A 13,534-nucleotide genomic window follows, 5' to 3' on the forward strand; every position below is an offset into this window, starting at 1 on the left:
CAATGGATTTTGCGACAAATAAATAATTTTTTTTAGTAACTTAAAACTCATTGATTCAGTTGTTAGCTTTAGAAGAAAGATCGTGTACTACATAAAATGAGGATTTCTTTCAAATATTGAACAACTTTTCCGCACAAACTCATGTCATTTCAGTGCTAGCTTATAACAATTCCATACAAAATACTTTGTCATGATAATCAGAGCATCTCTACCGCTTTGGTATCTTTCAAATTTCATCTAGAGCAGAGAAGTAGATATACACAAGTCTAAAAATGAATCAATGATTTAAATTATTGATTAAAACAAGTCTTCGTAGAAAACACAACCCCCACTCTCAAATACATTGCTTATGTGTGACTGAATACCGACATGACTTAGTGGCATCAACTAAATACTGAAAAGTATCTGTGATATGATGGACAAGGCTAGATAATTCACCCTGAAGGTCAAGGTCAAGGCCGAAGGTCAATGTCTTAAAAGAAAGTTTACACTTCATAATATGGGTAGACACTTGAATGGAGTCTCTATGTATTAACGTTTTTGAGTTGTGTGGTAAATTATGATTGTTCACTAAAAATGTGGCTGCCTTTCAGCAAAAAGGCATATGAACACCAAAAACAATGCATGCGTACAGTATTCATCTTTTGTATTACCTTTTGACATGATTTAAAAGAAATCGGTCACACATAATTGCTACAAAGTGTCTCCAATATGCAAACAATTGCTAAATTTTGATTCTACCTTGAAGGTCAAGGTCAGAGGTTACACTGTTTCATAAGAAATGTGGCATGTGTTATATATCAGGTTTGGCACTAGAATGGAATCTCTGCACATTGTAGTTTTTGGGATACGCAGTATATTGATTTGTTTACTACAAATATGGCCACCATTCTGTAGATAGGAGCACTAAAAGTAATCCTTAACTGTGTATATGTATATTTCTCTTCTACATTGCCTGTAAACATGATTTAAAAGTTATTGGCAATTAAGAATACTACATAGTGTTTCTGTTAGGTAAGAAAGCAGTTTACTTTCATAACTGATCTTAAAGGTCAAGGTCAAAGGTGAAGATCTCAAAAGAAAGCTGGTACCTGATCATAGGGAGTTTGCCCCATATTACTTACAGTTTCAGAGCTATGTAGTAAATATTGATTTTTTGCTACAAATATGGCCACCATTAGGTCAAATTTGTGTATCTCGAAACAGGCATATGTCCAATATGATGTCACCTTTGTGCCAGGTTTGACAGAAATATGATATTGCGTGTCTGAGAAATGACATATCACGGACAGACAGTCACACTGACAGACAGACACATGCACGGATGGAACCATTGTAATAGTTCCCCTTGGGGAAGTAATAATTAGGAAGTGAAGTGTTAAAATAAATTTATACATCAGCTGAACAGTTAGGTCATAGGTTAGAGGTCAACAGTTAAAGATCAAAGGTCATGTTGGCTTATTATGAGGAGAATATGCTAAGCAATCTTTCAACCCTTTGAATCCACTTGACTGTGAGGTAGATGATGGTTTCCTCTTCTTGTCATTTTTCTGACGAAGATATTCCTTAAGCTCTTCGGGTAGCTTATCAAATGTTGTATTGAACGTCACATCTTTGTATTTAATTAGGAAGTCTTCTTGATCAGATGTGGTTAGTTTAGGAATGTCATAGATTTCAGCATATAACTCGGGAACCTCTAGGTCTGGGCTGTCAACCTACACAGAAAACAACAGAATATAAAAGTTTTTGACTCATTTCATACGTACAATGGAAACATCCCTTGAATCACATAACCACATTGACAGTGAAACATTATCAACAAGAATGTTTGAGATATTCAGATTAAACACCAATGCATAGCTTCTGTTAAATACAGCATGTTTACATTGCAATCTGTGTTTTTGCTTCGCTGTCTTACAAACTGCGCTTGTATGGCTTTTACAATGGCAAACGATTAACCTTGTTTGAAAATCACACTCTCGAGCTGATTGGCTTCAAAAATATGAACTCAAAACTGATTGGTTGCAATGTGGAGTGCTAGCTTACATCAGCCAAAATTGACCATATTCAAATTAAGTCAATATGTAAATCTGCACTTGTTGAGACAAGTACAAGAGTGGCATAATTAGTCCCCGCTAGACGAAGTCCGGGACAGGGACTTATGGATTGGGTTCCGTCGGTCCGTCCATCCGTCCTGAGCCATTTCTTGGAGATGCCTGGACCGATTTTATTCAAACTTGGTACAGGGGCAACATACTATGGCATACATTTGCACGTCAATTTGTTTTATGATACGATCCAATATGGCAAATAGTATGTAAATATCTACAACCAGGCATGCTGATAACTGTGGCTAAATTAATTGTTTGCCATTAGTAGCATTACAAGCAGTTTGTGAGACAGCAAAGCAAAAAAACACACATTGCGATGTAAACAGTCTACAGTGAATAGCACCTTACCTTAAGTATTCTAGCATTGTGGGCATGTTGTTCACTAAGCACAGCCAAGTCTGACATCTTTAGTAAGATTTCGGCAAACAGTTTCCTGCCATGAGTGACGCCATGGCAACGACATAACTCTGTCTGTAAAGCTTCCAGAAATTTGCTTTGCATTTCGGCAACTGGTGCAGGATTTTCTAGACCTCTCCGATCTACAGAAAAAAATTCATCAATACGTAAAATCAATTAGTATGAATTCATCTGAACTTTACATTATCATTTATTTTATGTATTTTTGTAAGTCATTCTGTCAGTTAAAGAAACAGTACAGTCAGACTTATTTCTGCTTTTGGTACAATTGCTATCAACTTATATATGATTTTGGGTGATAAAATAGCACCTCGGTTTTTTTACTTAACTTTGAAATCCTGTAAAGAAGCCCTACTGCACTTGAGACCTGTTTGGCAATTTTCTGAAATGTTTTATGGGAAAACTTTTGTGATAACATCTCATGTACCCTAATATGTACCCTTTGCCTTGACCAATAAATAAATAAAAAATTGTCAAAACAAGACATTTATAATCATAATAATTTACTTTAGTCTTTTCCAACATTCACAGAGGTAACGACTAAACACGAGTGAGTGGTACTCCGTCACACAGGTTCCTTGTCAATAACTATTAACATCCACTTGAAAACATGATGTCAAGTGTCAAAAACTGTTATTGTCAACTTGAAAAGCTAATGTCTAGTGGTGTCAAAATCTCTGAGTGTTCACTTGTACATATATGTAAAATAGTGTAAAAAAAAACTTTAACACTACCAGCTTGTTACAGGCCACTTGAAAATGTGATGTCTACTTATTGTCCCCTTGAAAATGCAGTGTTCTGTCAAAAACTGTTACTCAACACTTGAAATTGAATGCAATATCTAGTGTCAAAAAGCCTTACTGTGCACTAGAAGATAAAGTGTTTTGAGTTAAAAACTGTTATTTGATACATGAAATTGAAAAGAGCCTTATTATCCACTTAAAAATGCAGTGTTTTGAGTCAAAGGTTGTTTACTCAACACGTGAAACTGAACACAATGTCTAGGGTCGAAATCCATTATTGCCTACTTCATTAATGTAATGTCTGGTACGACTAATGCTATAAGTGTACAATATCAAACTAATGACACCTTACCTGGATTGGCAATTGCCACGGCAGAAACCAATCCTATTTCAGTTTCAGTCAATCCAAACTTATATATATTTTCAGCAAACTGTGAATGAAATTAAAATGTTTACAAATGGATTTGACAAAGATCTGATCATTCCGATTTGACAAATGGTCACAGTAGGTATATATATATAGTAGGTGGTGTTACATGTATATGACTGTGAATACAGTAGGTATATGGCGTGTAGTGTTAAAACTCTGTCATGCTCAAATATCTGTAATGTTTCAAGAGCTGTCATGTTGAAATGTTTGTAATGAGCAAATGTTTGTAATACCCAAACTCTGTAATACCCAAACTCTATAATACCCAAACTCTATAATACCCAAACTCTGAAATACCCAAACCTTGTAATACCCAAACTCTGTAATACCCAAACTCTGTAATGCCGAAACTCTGTAATACCCAAACTCTGTAATACCCAAACTCTGTAATACCCAAACTCTGTAATGCCGAAACTCTGTAATACCCAAACCTTGTAATACCCAAACTCTGTAATATCCAAACTCTGAAATACCCAAACCTTGTAATACCCAAACTCTGTAATACCCAAACCTTGTAATACCCAAACTCTGTAATACCCAAACTCTGTAATGCCCAAACTCTGTAATGCCCAAACCTTGTAATACCCAAACTCTGTAATACCAAACTCTGAAATACCCAAACCTTGTAATACTCAAACTCTGTAATACCCAAACCCTGTAATACCCAAACTATGTAATACCCAAACTCTGTAATGCTGAAACTCTGTAGTACCCAAATGTTTGTAATACCCAAACTCTATAATACCCAAACTCTGTAATACCCAAACTCTGTAATGCCGAAACTCTGTAGTACCCAAACTCTGTAATACCCAAACCCTGTAATACCCAAACTCTGTAATGCCCAAACTCTGTAATACCCAAACTCTATAATACCCAAACTCTGTAATACCCAAACCCTGTAATACCCAAACTCTGTAATACCCAAACTCTGTAATACCCAAACCCTGTAATACCCAAACTCTGTAATACCCAAACTCTATAATACCCATACTCTGTAATACCCAAACTCTGTAATACCCAAACTCTGTAATACCCATACTCTTTAATACCCAAACTCTGTAATACCCAAACTCTGTAATGCCCAAACTCTGTAATGCCCAAACTCTGTAATACCCAAACTCTGTAATGCCCAAACTCTGTAATACCTAAACTCTGTAATGCCCAAACTCTGTAATACCCAAACTCTGTAATACCCAAACTAGATGTAATACCCAAACTCTGTAATACCCAAACTCTGTAATGCCCAAACTCTGTAATGCCCAAACTCTGTAATACCCAAACTCTGTAATGCCCAAACTCTGTAACGCCCAAACCCTGTAATACCCAAACTCTGTAATACCCAAACTCTGTAATACCCAAACTCTGTAATACTCAAACTCTGTAATGCCGAAACTCTGTAGTACCCAAACTCTGTAATACTCAAACTCTGTAATACTCAAACTCTGTAATACCCAAACTCTGTAATACTCAAACTCTGTAATACTCAAACTCTGTAATGCCAAACTCTGTAATACCCAACCTCTGTAATACCCAAACTCTGTAATACCCAAACTCTGTAATACTCAAACTCTGTAATACTCAAACTCTGTAATACTCAAACTCTGTAATGCCAAACTCTGTAATACCCAAACTCTGTAATGCCGAAACTCTGTAATACTCAAACTCTGTAATACCCAAACTCTATAATACCCAAACTCTGTAATACTCAAACTCTGTAATACTCAAACTCTGTAATACCCAAACTCTGTAATACCCAAACTCTGTAATACTCAAACTCTGTAATACCCAAACTCTGTAATACTCAAACTCTGTAATGCCAAATCTCTGCAATGCCCAAACATCAGTAAAGCTGTTAGGACGAGTACTGTTTAAGATATTAGCTTAATGTCCAATATACATGTACATGTAGGTAATATGACTGACAGCAGGTCAGTCTAGGCTTCACAATGACAGTACAACTTTGTAATCTTTCTAGGGCACAACAACCCTTACTGCTTATCACTGCAATCAATTAATCCATAACATTACAATCTCACCCTGTCTATTTATATAAAATATGACACCATGACATGGTATGGTTCAAATTTTGCCCAATGACTTCTAAAGGGGCACAAGCTGAGTTTATATGGATTTCAACATTTTGCATATATTTAAAAGACTTATATGTAAAGTATTGTTCTTACTGAAACATACTGAACCATAACTTGGGCTTGACTGAATTCAAACTTGGTATAAGATATAAATGTTCCATTACATAATTGTTTGTACATATAAAAATGTCAAGAAAAGCCCTACTTTGTGGTCAACTGTTTCAATACAGACAACATCTGTAATGTTATAGAAGGCATACATCAATATTAACATTATACGTGAATAGTTTAATCAAGGTTTCATGTAAGTTTTGTCACTGGAGTAAAAAGCTTAGGCCTAAAGAAAATAATTATTTGGTTCCGGTTACCCCACCCCACCTAGTTTTTCACTGCCGACCCTAAACTTTTCTTTACGTATTCAAGAAAAAAATAATAAAATCGCAAAATGATGTACAGCCATTACAGATTTGAAGAATAGTTTTATATTGTCTTTTTAAGTTGATGTCAGTTTCCGCACCCACTATTTCTTGCAAGACTTCACAAATTTCACGATTTTAGTATCATTTTTTTTGAATGCGTAAAAAAATGTTTAGGGTCGGCGTGAAAAACTAGGTGGGGTTGGGTAACCAAAACCAAACAACTTTTTTTCATTTGGCCTAAGGAGAAGACTGTTAGGCACTGTCAAAGTCAGTTTTAATTGTCCACCACCGATTGCCATAGTAACTGGTAACCTTGGTAACATACCTTTATTATCTTCTGCATCATGGCAGGAGGACAGAATAACGCCATATCGTGTATTCTATACTGTATATCATCTAGGATACAAGTCTTCTCTTTGCCAAGTAACATATTGTAAAACTGTAACATCCAGACTTCAAACACACCACCTGTGGGGTTTGCATATAATATTAATGTCAGTTTATATAGAGTACATTCACACACTTGGCTTAAAGAGCTTTACCCATGGAACAGACATGGATATGATCTAGCTACACAGCGACTCAATGACGTCCTTGACAACCCACTGCAATGCCCTATTCTGCTTTGGGCAGTTTTAACATTACAATTCAAATCACAACACCTAAAACAAAACATACAATGTACATGTAGTCTGGCTCAACAAAAATCTTACTAACATTGCTACATTTTTATCGTCTGGCTCAACAAAAATCATACCAACCGAGATATTTGTTAAGCAAGATCATAGACAGTAGCAACATTAGTAAGGTGTTTGTTTAGCCAGACATTAAAATGTTACTGTCAGCGTTTGGATTTTTGTCAAGCCAAACGACATTTTGTTTTTGCATCATCATACATCAGTTAGGGTAGTTATTTTCAACATTATTTGCATCAATACACATCTGTTAGGGTAGTTATTTTCAACATTATTTGCATCATTACACATCAATTAGGGTAGTTATTTTCAACATTATCTGACCATGCTCTTTACAAAATAGTGAATGACTGTACAAATACATTACACATTTTTATCAAAGCTAGGGAGTTAGGGCATACGTTAAGTGAGATTTAGACACTTGAACTGGAATCTTGCTTGTATGATCAACCACTTGAACCCTTAGATAAATAAAGATAATCTAGATTCCATGGCAAAAATAGATTTCCACAATAATTGTCAATGTTATTTTCGACATTATTTGACTCACCTTTTAAAAGTAGAATTTGGTCGTCTTGGTCCAAGTCTCTAAATCCTGGTAATTTTTTACTAAAGACAACAATTCTCTTTATGAGTGCAATAACTGCTTGTGAGACCTGAAATATAAAAATAGACATGAACCTTGACCTTTGACCTCAAAGGAAAGTGTTCTCTGCCCACAGTCATCATGGTAGACCAGACAGAATCATAATGGCGGGTGGTTGGTTTCTGGGAACTGGAACAAGGTTGATAAGTGCCATTACAATGCTGTAGATACATGTACATGTACAGTAGACCAGACTGGTGATGTCCAACCCTAGTGGAACACTCAACATAAATGTCATTATTGTGACACACGCTCTTTAGGGATATATGCTATTTTGGGTGTTGCTCTATGATCATATGGGGAGTAGATTTGGGAAGGCTTTCTTAAAATGAGATCTGCTATGCTAATGAGGTGTTTTTGTTTAAAATGGGACCAAGCTCTCCAACTTGTCATCTAAAATGGGGCATATATTTTATTTAAACTAAATCGGGTCAAAACCTTAGTACCAGGGTGTTATCCCTGCCAAACCAGTGAGCAGGTGACCCCCCCCCCCCCCCCCCCCCCCCGACACAAAAGTCCAAGCAAGTAAATGTGATGATTCAAACCATGGCAAGGGTAATGCTATAGTTGAAAATGTATTGTTTGTCAAATCGTTGCCATGACAATAAATTTCACAATACCGTGCAGCTTTTCAGTTTGATACAACCACACAGAAACCAATCAGAAACTGAACATGCTACACTATATGATAGGTAAGATTGAATGGGTATAGTTTCTTGCTACAATTTGTCTAAATGAAATGAACTACACATGGCACCATACAGACATCAAAGGAATACCGTACAAAGGACATATTACACGCCCTTCATCAGGTGTTTGAAACTATTAGAAAAACATTGATGCCTGAATGTCTGTATGCAGTTGTAATACATTAAAATGGTTTATTTTGTTTGGACTGAATGTAGCGAAAAATATGATCTTGCTATTGAAGTGTGGCATATGCAGTTCCTACGTTTCTGCTATTGGTTTCTGCGTGGTTGTATCAAACAGAAAAGCTGCACAGTATATGAAATTCACTCGTGATGTTTATCTGAGTAGTCAGTTTGTATGAAGAGTTTTAATATCTAAATGTCTTGTGTTATATATACCTATTCACAAAAATCTATCTTTGGCAGATTCATAACAGGTGCACATGTTTTCCTTAGTTTTGCTTGTAATACATGTTAGGTCTAACAAAAAAAAATTGTGTGGTTCAGATTACGATCAATTTTAGTATACATGCCAAGATTCCCCTGCACAAATGCTGTAGGTTGGAAATAATTTCCATATGAAAAGATACCATACTTGAGGTGTGAACTGACTGTCAATCGGTTATTGCTCTGAAAATATCACTGATTGCTCTTGAGTTAAAACCCCAAGGTTTTAATCCCATTAACATTGTGATCTTTTGTTCCACTTGATCGGTAGTTTATTTACTCTCTGGGTAGTCATTAAGCCATTAATTTGGTAACACAGAATTTTTCCACGTTCAGGGGATTAGCCTAGATACATGGTTTGTGCCAGCCAATCCCCTACTGATAGGTGGCACTGGGGTAGGTAGATTTTGTATTTTAATATTTTTTATATTTTTTTTTTTTCATATGAGTGTCGAGTTCACGTTAGTTGATGCTTTTCGTTGTTTTCCATATGGTCTCTGTGTTATTGTTTTCTTCTCATCAGATGTAAAGCTATTACACATTGGAAGAATAGTTTTATATTCATTTTGTTTTTTTAAGTTGATGTCAGTTTCCGCATCCACTACTTCTTGCAATACTTAACAATTTTCACATTTATTATTTTTTCTCGAATACGTAAAAAAAAAAGTTTAGGGTCGGCATGAAAAAAACTAGGTGGGGTTCGGGTAATCAGAACCACACAATATATTTTAAGCCTTACCAAATGACTGTGAACTCATTTTTAAAGAGGTATTTAATGATATTTTCAATACTGTCTGCAATACCAATAGTACGTCAACACAACAGTAGAAGCAATTTCTGGTATGTATTCAATAATTGGATCCACATATGTGAAATTGTATCATTTAACTTACTCAAAATATCATGATTGACAGACTGACTGACATGTAATATGATCCACAATAAACAAGTAAATGTACATGCATGATACACCGATCACTGGTTCAGTAGTATGGCACCACCAGTGTTCACCTTCATGTGTGCTTTTGTTTAGTAATATACACACACAGGTGATGGTGTACAGTTTCTAGTAGTATGCATAAAGCAGGTTGCATCATTGGTTCAGCAGAATGGTGCCACCAGTGTTCATCTTCATGTCTGCCTTTGTTTAGTAATATACACATGTACATGAGTCTACAGTTTCTAGTAGTAGCATAAAGTAGGTTGCATCATTGGTTCAGTAGTATGGCACCACCAGTGTTCACCTTCATGTCTGCCTTTGTTTAGTAATATACACACGTACATGAGTCTACAGTTTCTAGTAGTAGCATAAAGCTGGTTGCATCATTGGTTCAGCAGTATGGCGCCACCAGTGTTCATCTTCATGTGTGCCTTTGTTTAGTAATATACACACGTACATGAGTCTACAGTTTCTAGAAGTACTAGTAGCATAAAGCTGGTTGCATCATTGGTTCAGCAGTATGGCACCACCAGTGTTCATCTTCATGTGTGCCTTTGTTTAGTAATATACACACGTACATGAGTCTACAGTTTCTAGTAGTAGCATAAAGCTGGTTGCATCATTGGTTCAGTAGAATGGTGCCACCAGTGCTCATTTGAATGAGTATTTTTGTTTACTAACACCTCTTGCACGATGCCGTTTCTGTTTAGCAGAAGCACCTTAAATTTTGTATTGGAAGACAAAAATTGGGTTGAAGAGCTTATAGGTCAGATTTTTAGCGTTCCACGAAGTGTCCGTAGAAAATGAAACTACATGTAATAACAAAATAATCTTTGTGAAGTATTGACAGTGTGGGTCATATGATAAACAAAAGCATACACCACAATCAACTTGGTGGCGCTCTTCACTAAAAAAATGACCAGCTCTCATTTTTCAGCACTATTGCATGTGAAAAAACAAAACATGCCACATATTCAACAAATGGTAATATAAATGCTTGTATAAAAACTCTATCAATAGGTACTCGTTTTACCCATATGACTGATGTTATTGCTTTCTGTCATGCCAGCACAAAGATTTTTTAAAAACCAAAATCGATGCAAAAAAAACCCCAAATACTTCAAATAATTTAGAATGAAAATACATGTAAAAATAATTTAATCTTATATCCTTTAGATAGTTAGAAAATTAAAATGTATTTATTTATTTATTTATCGGATAACCAATGGGAGCTAGTCTCATTCATAGGCTCGCTTGGTTCAGTGTTAATGCAGGAGGAAACGGAGAACCCGGGGAAACCTGCATTGTATGGTAGATTCAGATTGAAGGACACTCTTCTTACTTACAGCATGGTAAATTTAATCAAACCCAGCCGACACCTGGCGGGTTTGAAACCCAGGCTGCAGAGGTAAGAGGTGTACGAGCTAACAGCTCGGCCACCGACAACCCAATAAAAAGACAAGTATCTGTCAAAAACATACTTCCCAACATTTCAACTCACTTATTTACAAAATTATACAGTGGTAATTCTGTTAAACTATTGTTGAAGTGATGTACATCACAGGTAAATAAAGCGCATGCTGAGCTACAGTCTCTGACATTTGTGCCAGGTTTGGTTGAAAACAGCAGGTGTCACAATGTTCAACCCAGATGACACTTTAGTGCACACCCTTACTGATTGGTGGACAGATGGATGGAGATGGACGGGACCCACCATACTCGGGTAGTACATGTAGTTCAGTCCAGGTGCTGCCTGTTAGGACTTAAAAAATAATAACTCACCTTCCTATTCTCACTTGAACTTTCACCATAACTTGATTCCGGGGAAGATAAGGAAAAAGACAGTTCCGAGAACGCAGCTGGTGATGAAACAGATGATGATATTGTACTGTGTCCTCCTGGGGAATCAGCAGATCCAAAGGAATGTACAGATAGGTTGTCTCGCCCATTAAACATATAAGCACCCTCTGATGAGTTGTGTTCGGCCTTGTAACGCTTCGGACTACGCACATACGATTGGAGATTGTTCTCGCTAAACGGACAGGACAAAGCATGAGCTTCGCGTACCTGTTCTATGAGTTCTCCTACTTCAGGGTCCATTTTAATGTACGGAACAAAGAGTTGTGGTGGTGGTGGTGCTGATGTAACTGGAGTTTTTTCTTTCTGTTGAACCATGAGATCTTGATTTTGTTCGATACGTCTTTGTTTTTCCTCTTCTTCCATCCTTCGTATAGTAGTCTTTATTTCCTCCTTTTTTTCTGCAAATTCTGCCATCGCAATTTCCTTTTCTCGGTTTGGAATTCGTCCAAATTTGACAGCTGTAAAACAATTATAATAATAATCTGTATATAACCTGGGCAATTCTTTAACATTTTATAAACTCATGGCTTCAGTGCAAAGGATGAAATGTAAGGTATATATCTCAGTACTTCCAATATACTATGAGAATACATGTACTAAATGTTATTATTAATCCAATTTATTTATTTACTTTTCCTGTTTGTAACAATTTGTGCTTGTAAATGCTAGCCTGTCACTGGTTCTCCGTGTAACTACAATGTACATACCTTCTTTAGACATACCAACTTGAAGACATTTCTGCCACCGGCAGTATGCACATCGGTTCCTACTGTATTTATCAATGATACAACATTTTTTCCGTAGACATTCATATGTATTGTGTTTTTGAATACTTCTCCTGTAAAACCCCTGTAACAAAATAATGAACAGTAATGATAAAATAGCGCCAATGGCATTGCAGCACAACTGTAAGATTTACATGTTAATTTTCTTAATGTTTATCTACATGCCGAGTCATGTCTGTTATTATCTACATGTATGTATAATACACTATCATTTCACTGTTGCTATGGATGTGGTCTTGTTGCTAGGCATATATGTGTATGTGTTCATTTTGTCAATACTTGTACCTATCCTCTTGCTTAACTGTTATTTCTGCTATACACCATCATTTTACTGTTGCTATGAGCATGGTTTTGTTGTTAGGCATTTTTGCATACATTTTCTTGAATGTTTATTCAATTGCCTACCCGATAACATACTATATACCTTTGCACAATACATGTATACTTGCATTAAGCTGTTGCTAAGGGCATGGCCATGGTTGCTAAGGCCAGTTGAGTCAATGTCTTGAACAACATCTACTGAATAACACCTTTTGAAACATCCCACCAAATGTCAGTCCCATCAAACAGTAGTTTTTGAAATAAAACTTTTTGACCAAAATCCATATGTATCATACATTTGTAGTGTTTAGAGCTCATTTGCACATCAGTGATGGGATCATCATATCATGAACAATTCTTCATCTTCACATCCGAAGAATCATTCCCACCAAATATCATGCTAATCTGTTAAGTAGTTTTTTGACTTTAAGTGTTTTTTTACCAATGATCTCATCTTTTGACCCAAATCACAAACCTGTGGTGTGATCATGTTGTGAGTTCAGCTTCATCTAGCTGCATTCCAGATGAATCCCCATGTCAGTTCAGCTCAATCTGCTCAGTTGTTTTGGAATTATACTCATAATAGATTTTTGACCAAACAGATACATTTTAAACCTAATTTGCATGTGGCTGATGGGATCATGATATTTTGAAGAATTCTTAATATAAACGCCCCTAAGATCATTCCCATAAAATTTCAGCTGAGAATCTGCTCAGTAGATGTAGTTTCAAATTACCAAAAAGACATATTTTTAAACCTAATTTGCATATCACTAATGTGATCATGTCAGGAACAATTAAGGTACAAATGTAGGAGGTGTCAAATTTGAATTACGTCAATGACGCAACTGTTGGCTCAGGTGCGCTTGTTAACATTTGAACGTGAAACAAACCCGGAAGTGTTTGGAAGTGAAGTGTTCAGTGTTAGAGGTTTTTCGACT

The 13,534-nt window shown here is 36.2% G+C and overlaps 1 protein-coding gene across 1 annotated transcript in view; it reads right to left on the reverse strand.

Moving 5' to 3' along the window:
• Positions 1-1,096: 1,096 nt before the first annotated feature.
• Positions 1,097-13,534, reverse strand: part of LOC144448573 (nuclear receptor ROR-beta-like) — a 65,467-nt gene continuing 53,029 nt past the window's right edge. Inside the window, exons 3-9 of the mRNA XM_078138849.1 lie at positions 12,195-12,336; positions 11,410-11,945; positions 7,456-7,561; positions 6,536-6,678; positions 3,624-3,702; positions 2,460-2,650; positions 1,097-1,715 (exon numbers count right to left, since the gene is read on the reverse strand). Of these exons, the coding sequence (XP_077994975.1) occupies positions 1,449-1,715; positions 2,460-2,650; positions 3,624-3,702; positions 6,536-6,678; positions 7,456-7,561; positions 11,410-11,945; positions 12,195-12,336 (1,464 nt within the window). The 3' untranslated portion in view covers positions 1,097-1,448. The remainder of the gene's footprint in view (positions 1,716-2,459; positions 2,651-3,623; positions 3,703-6,535; positions 6,679-7,455; positions 7,562-11,409; positions 11,946-12,194; positions 12,337-13,534) is intronic.

Source organism: Glandiceps talaboti, chromosome 17 (genome assembly GCF_964340395.1).
Source record: "Glandiceps talaboti chromosome 17, keGlaTala1.1, whole genome shotgun sequence".
NCBI lineage: Eukaryota > Metazoa > Hemichordata > Enteropneusta > Spengelidae > Glandiceps > Glandiceps talaboti.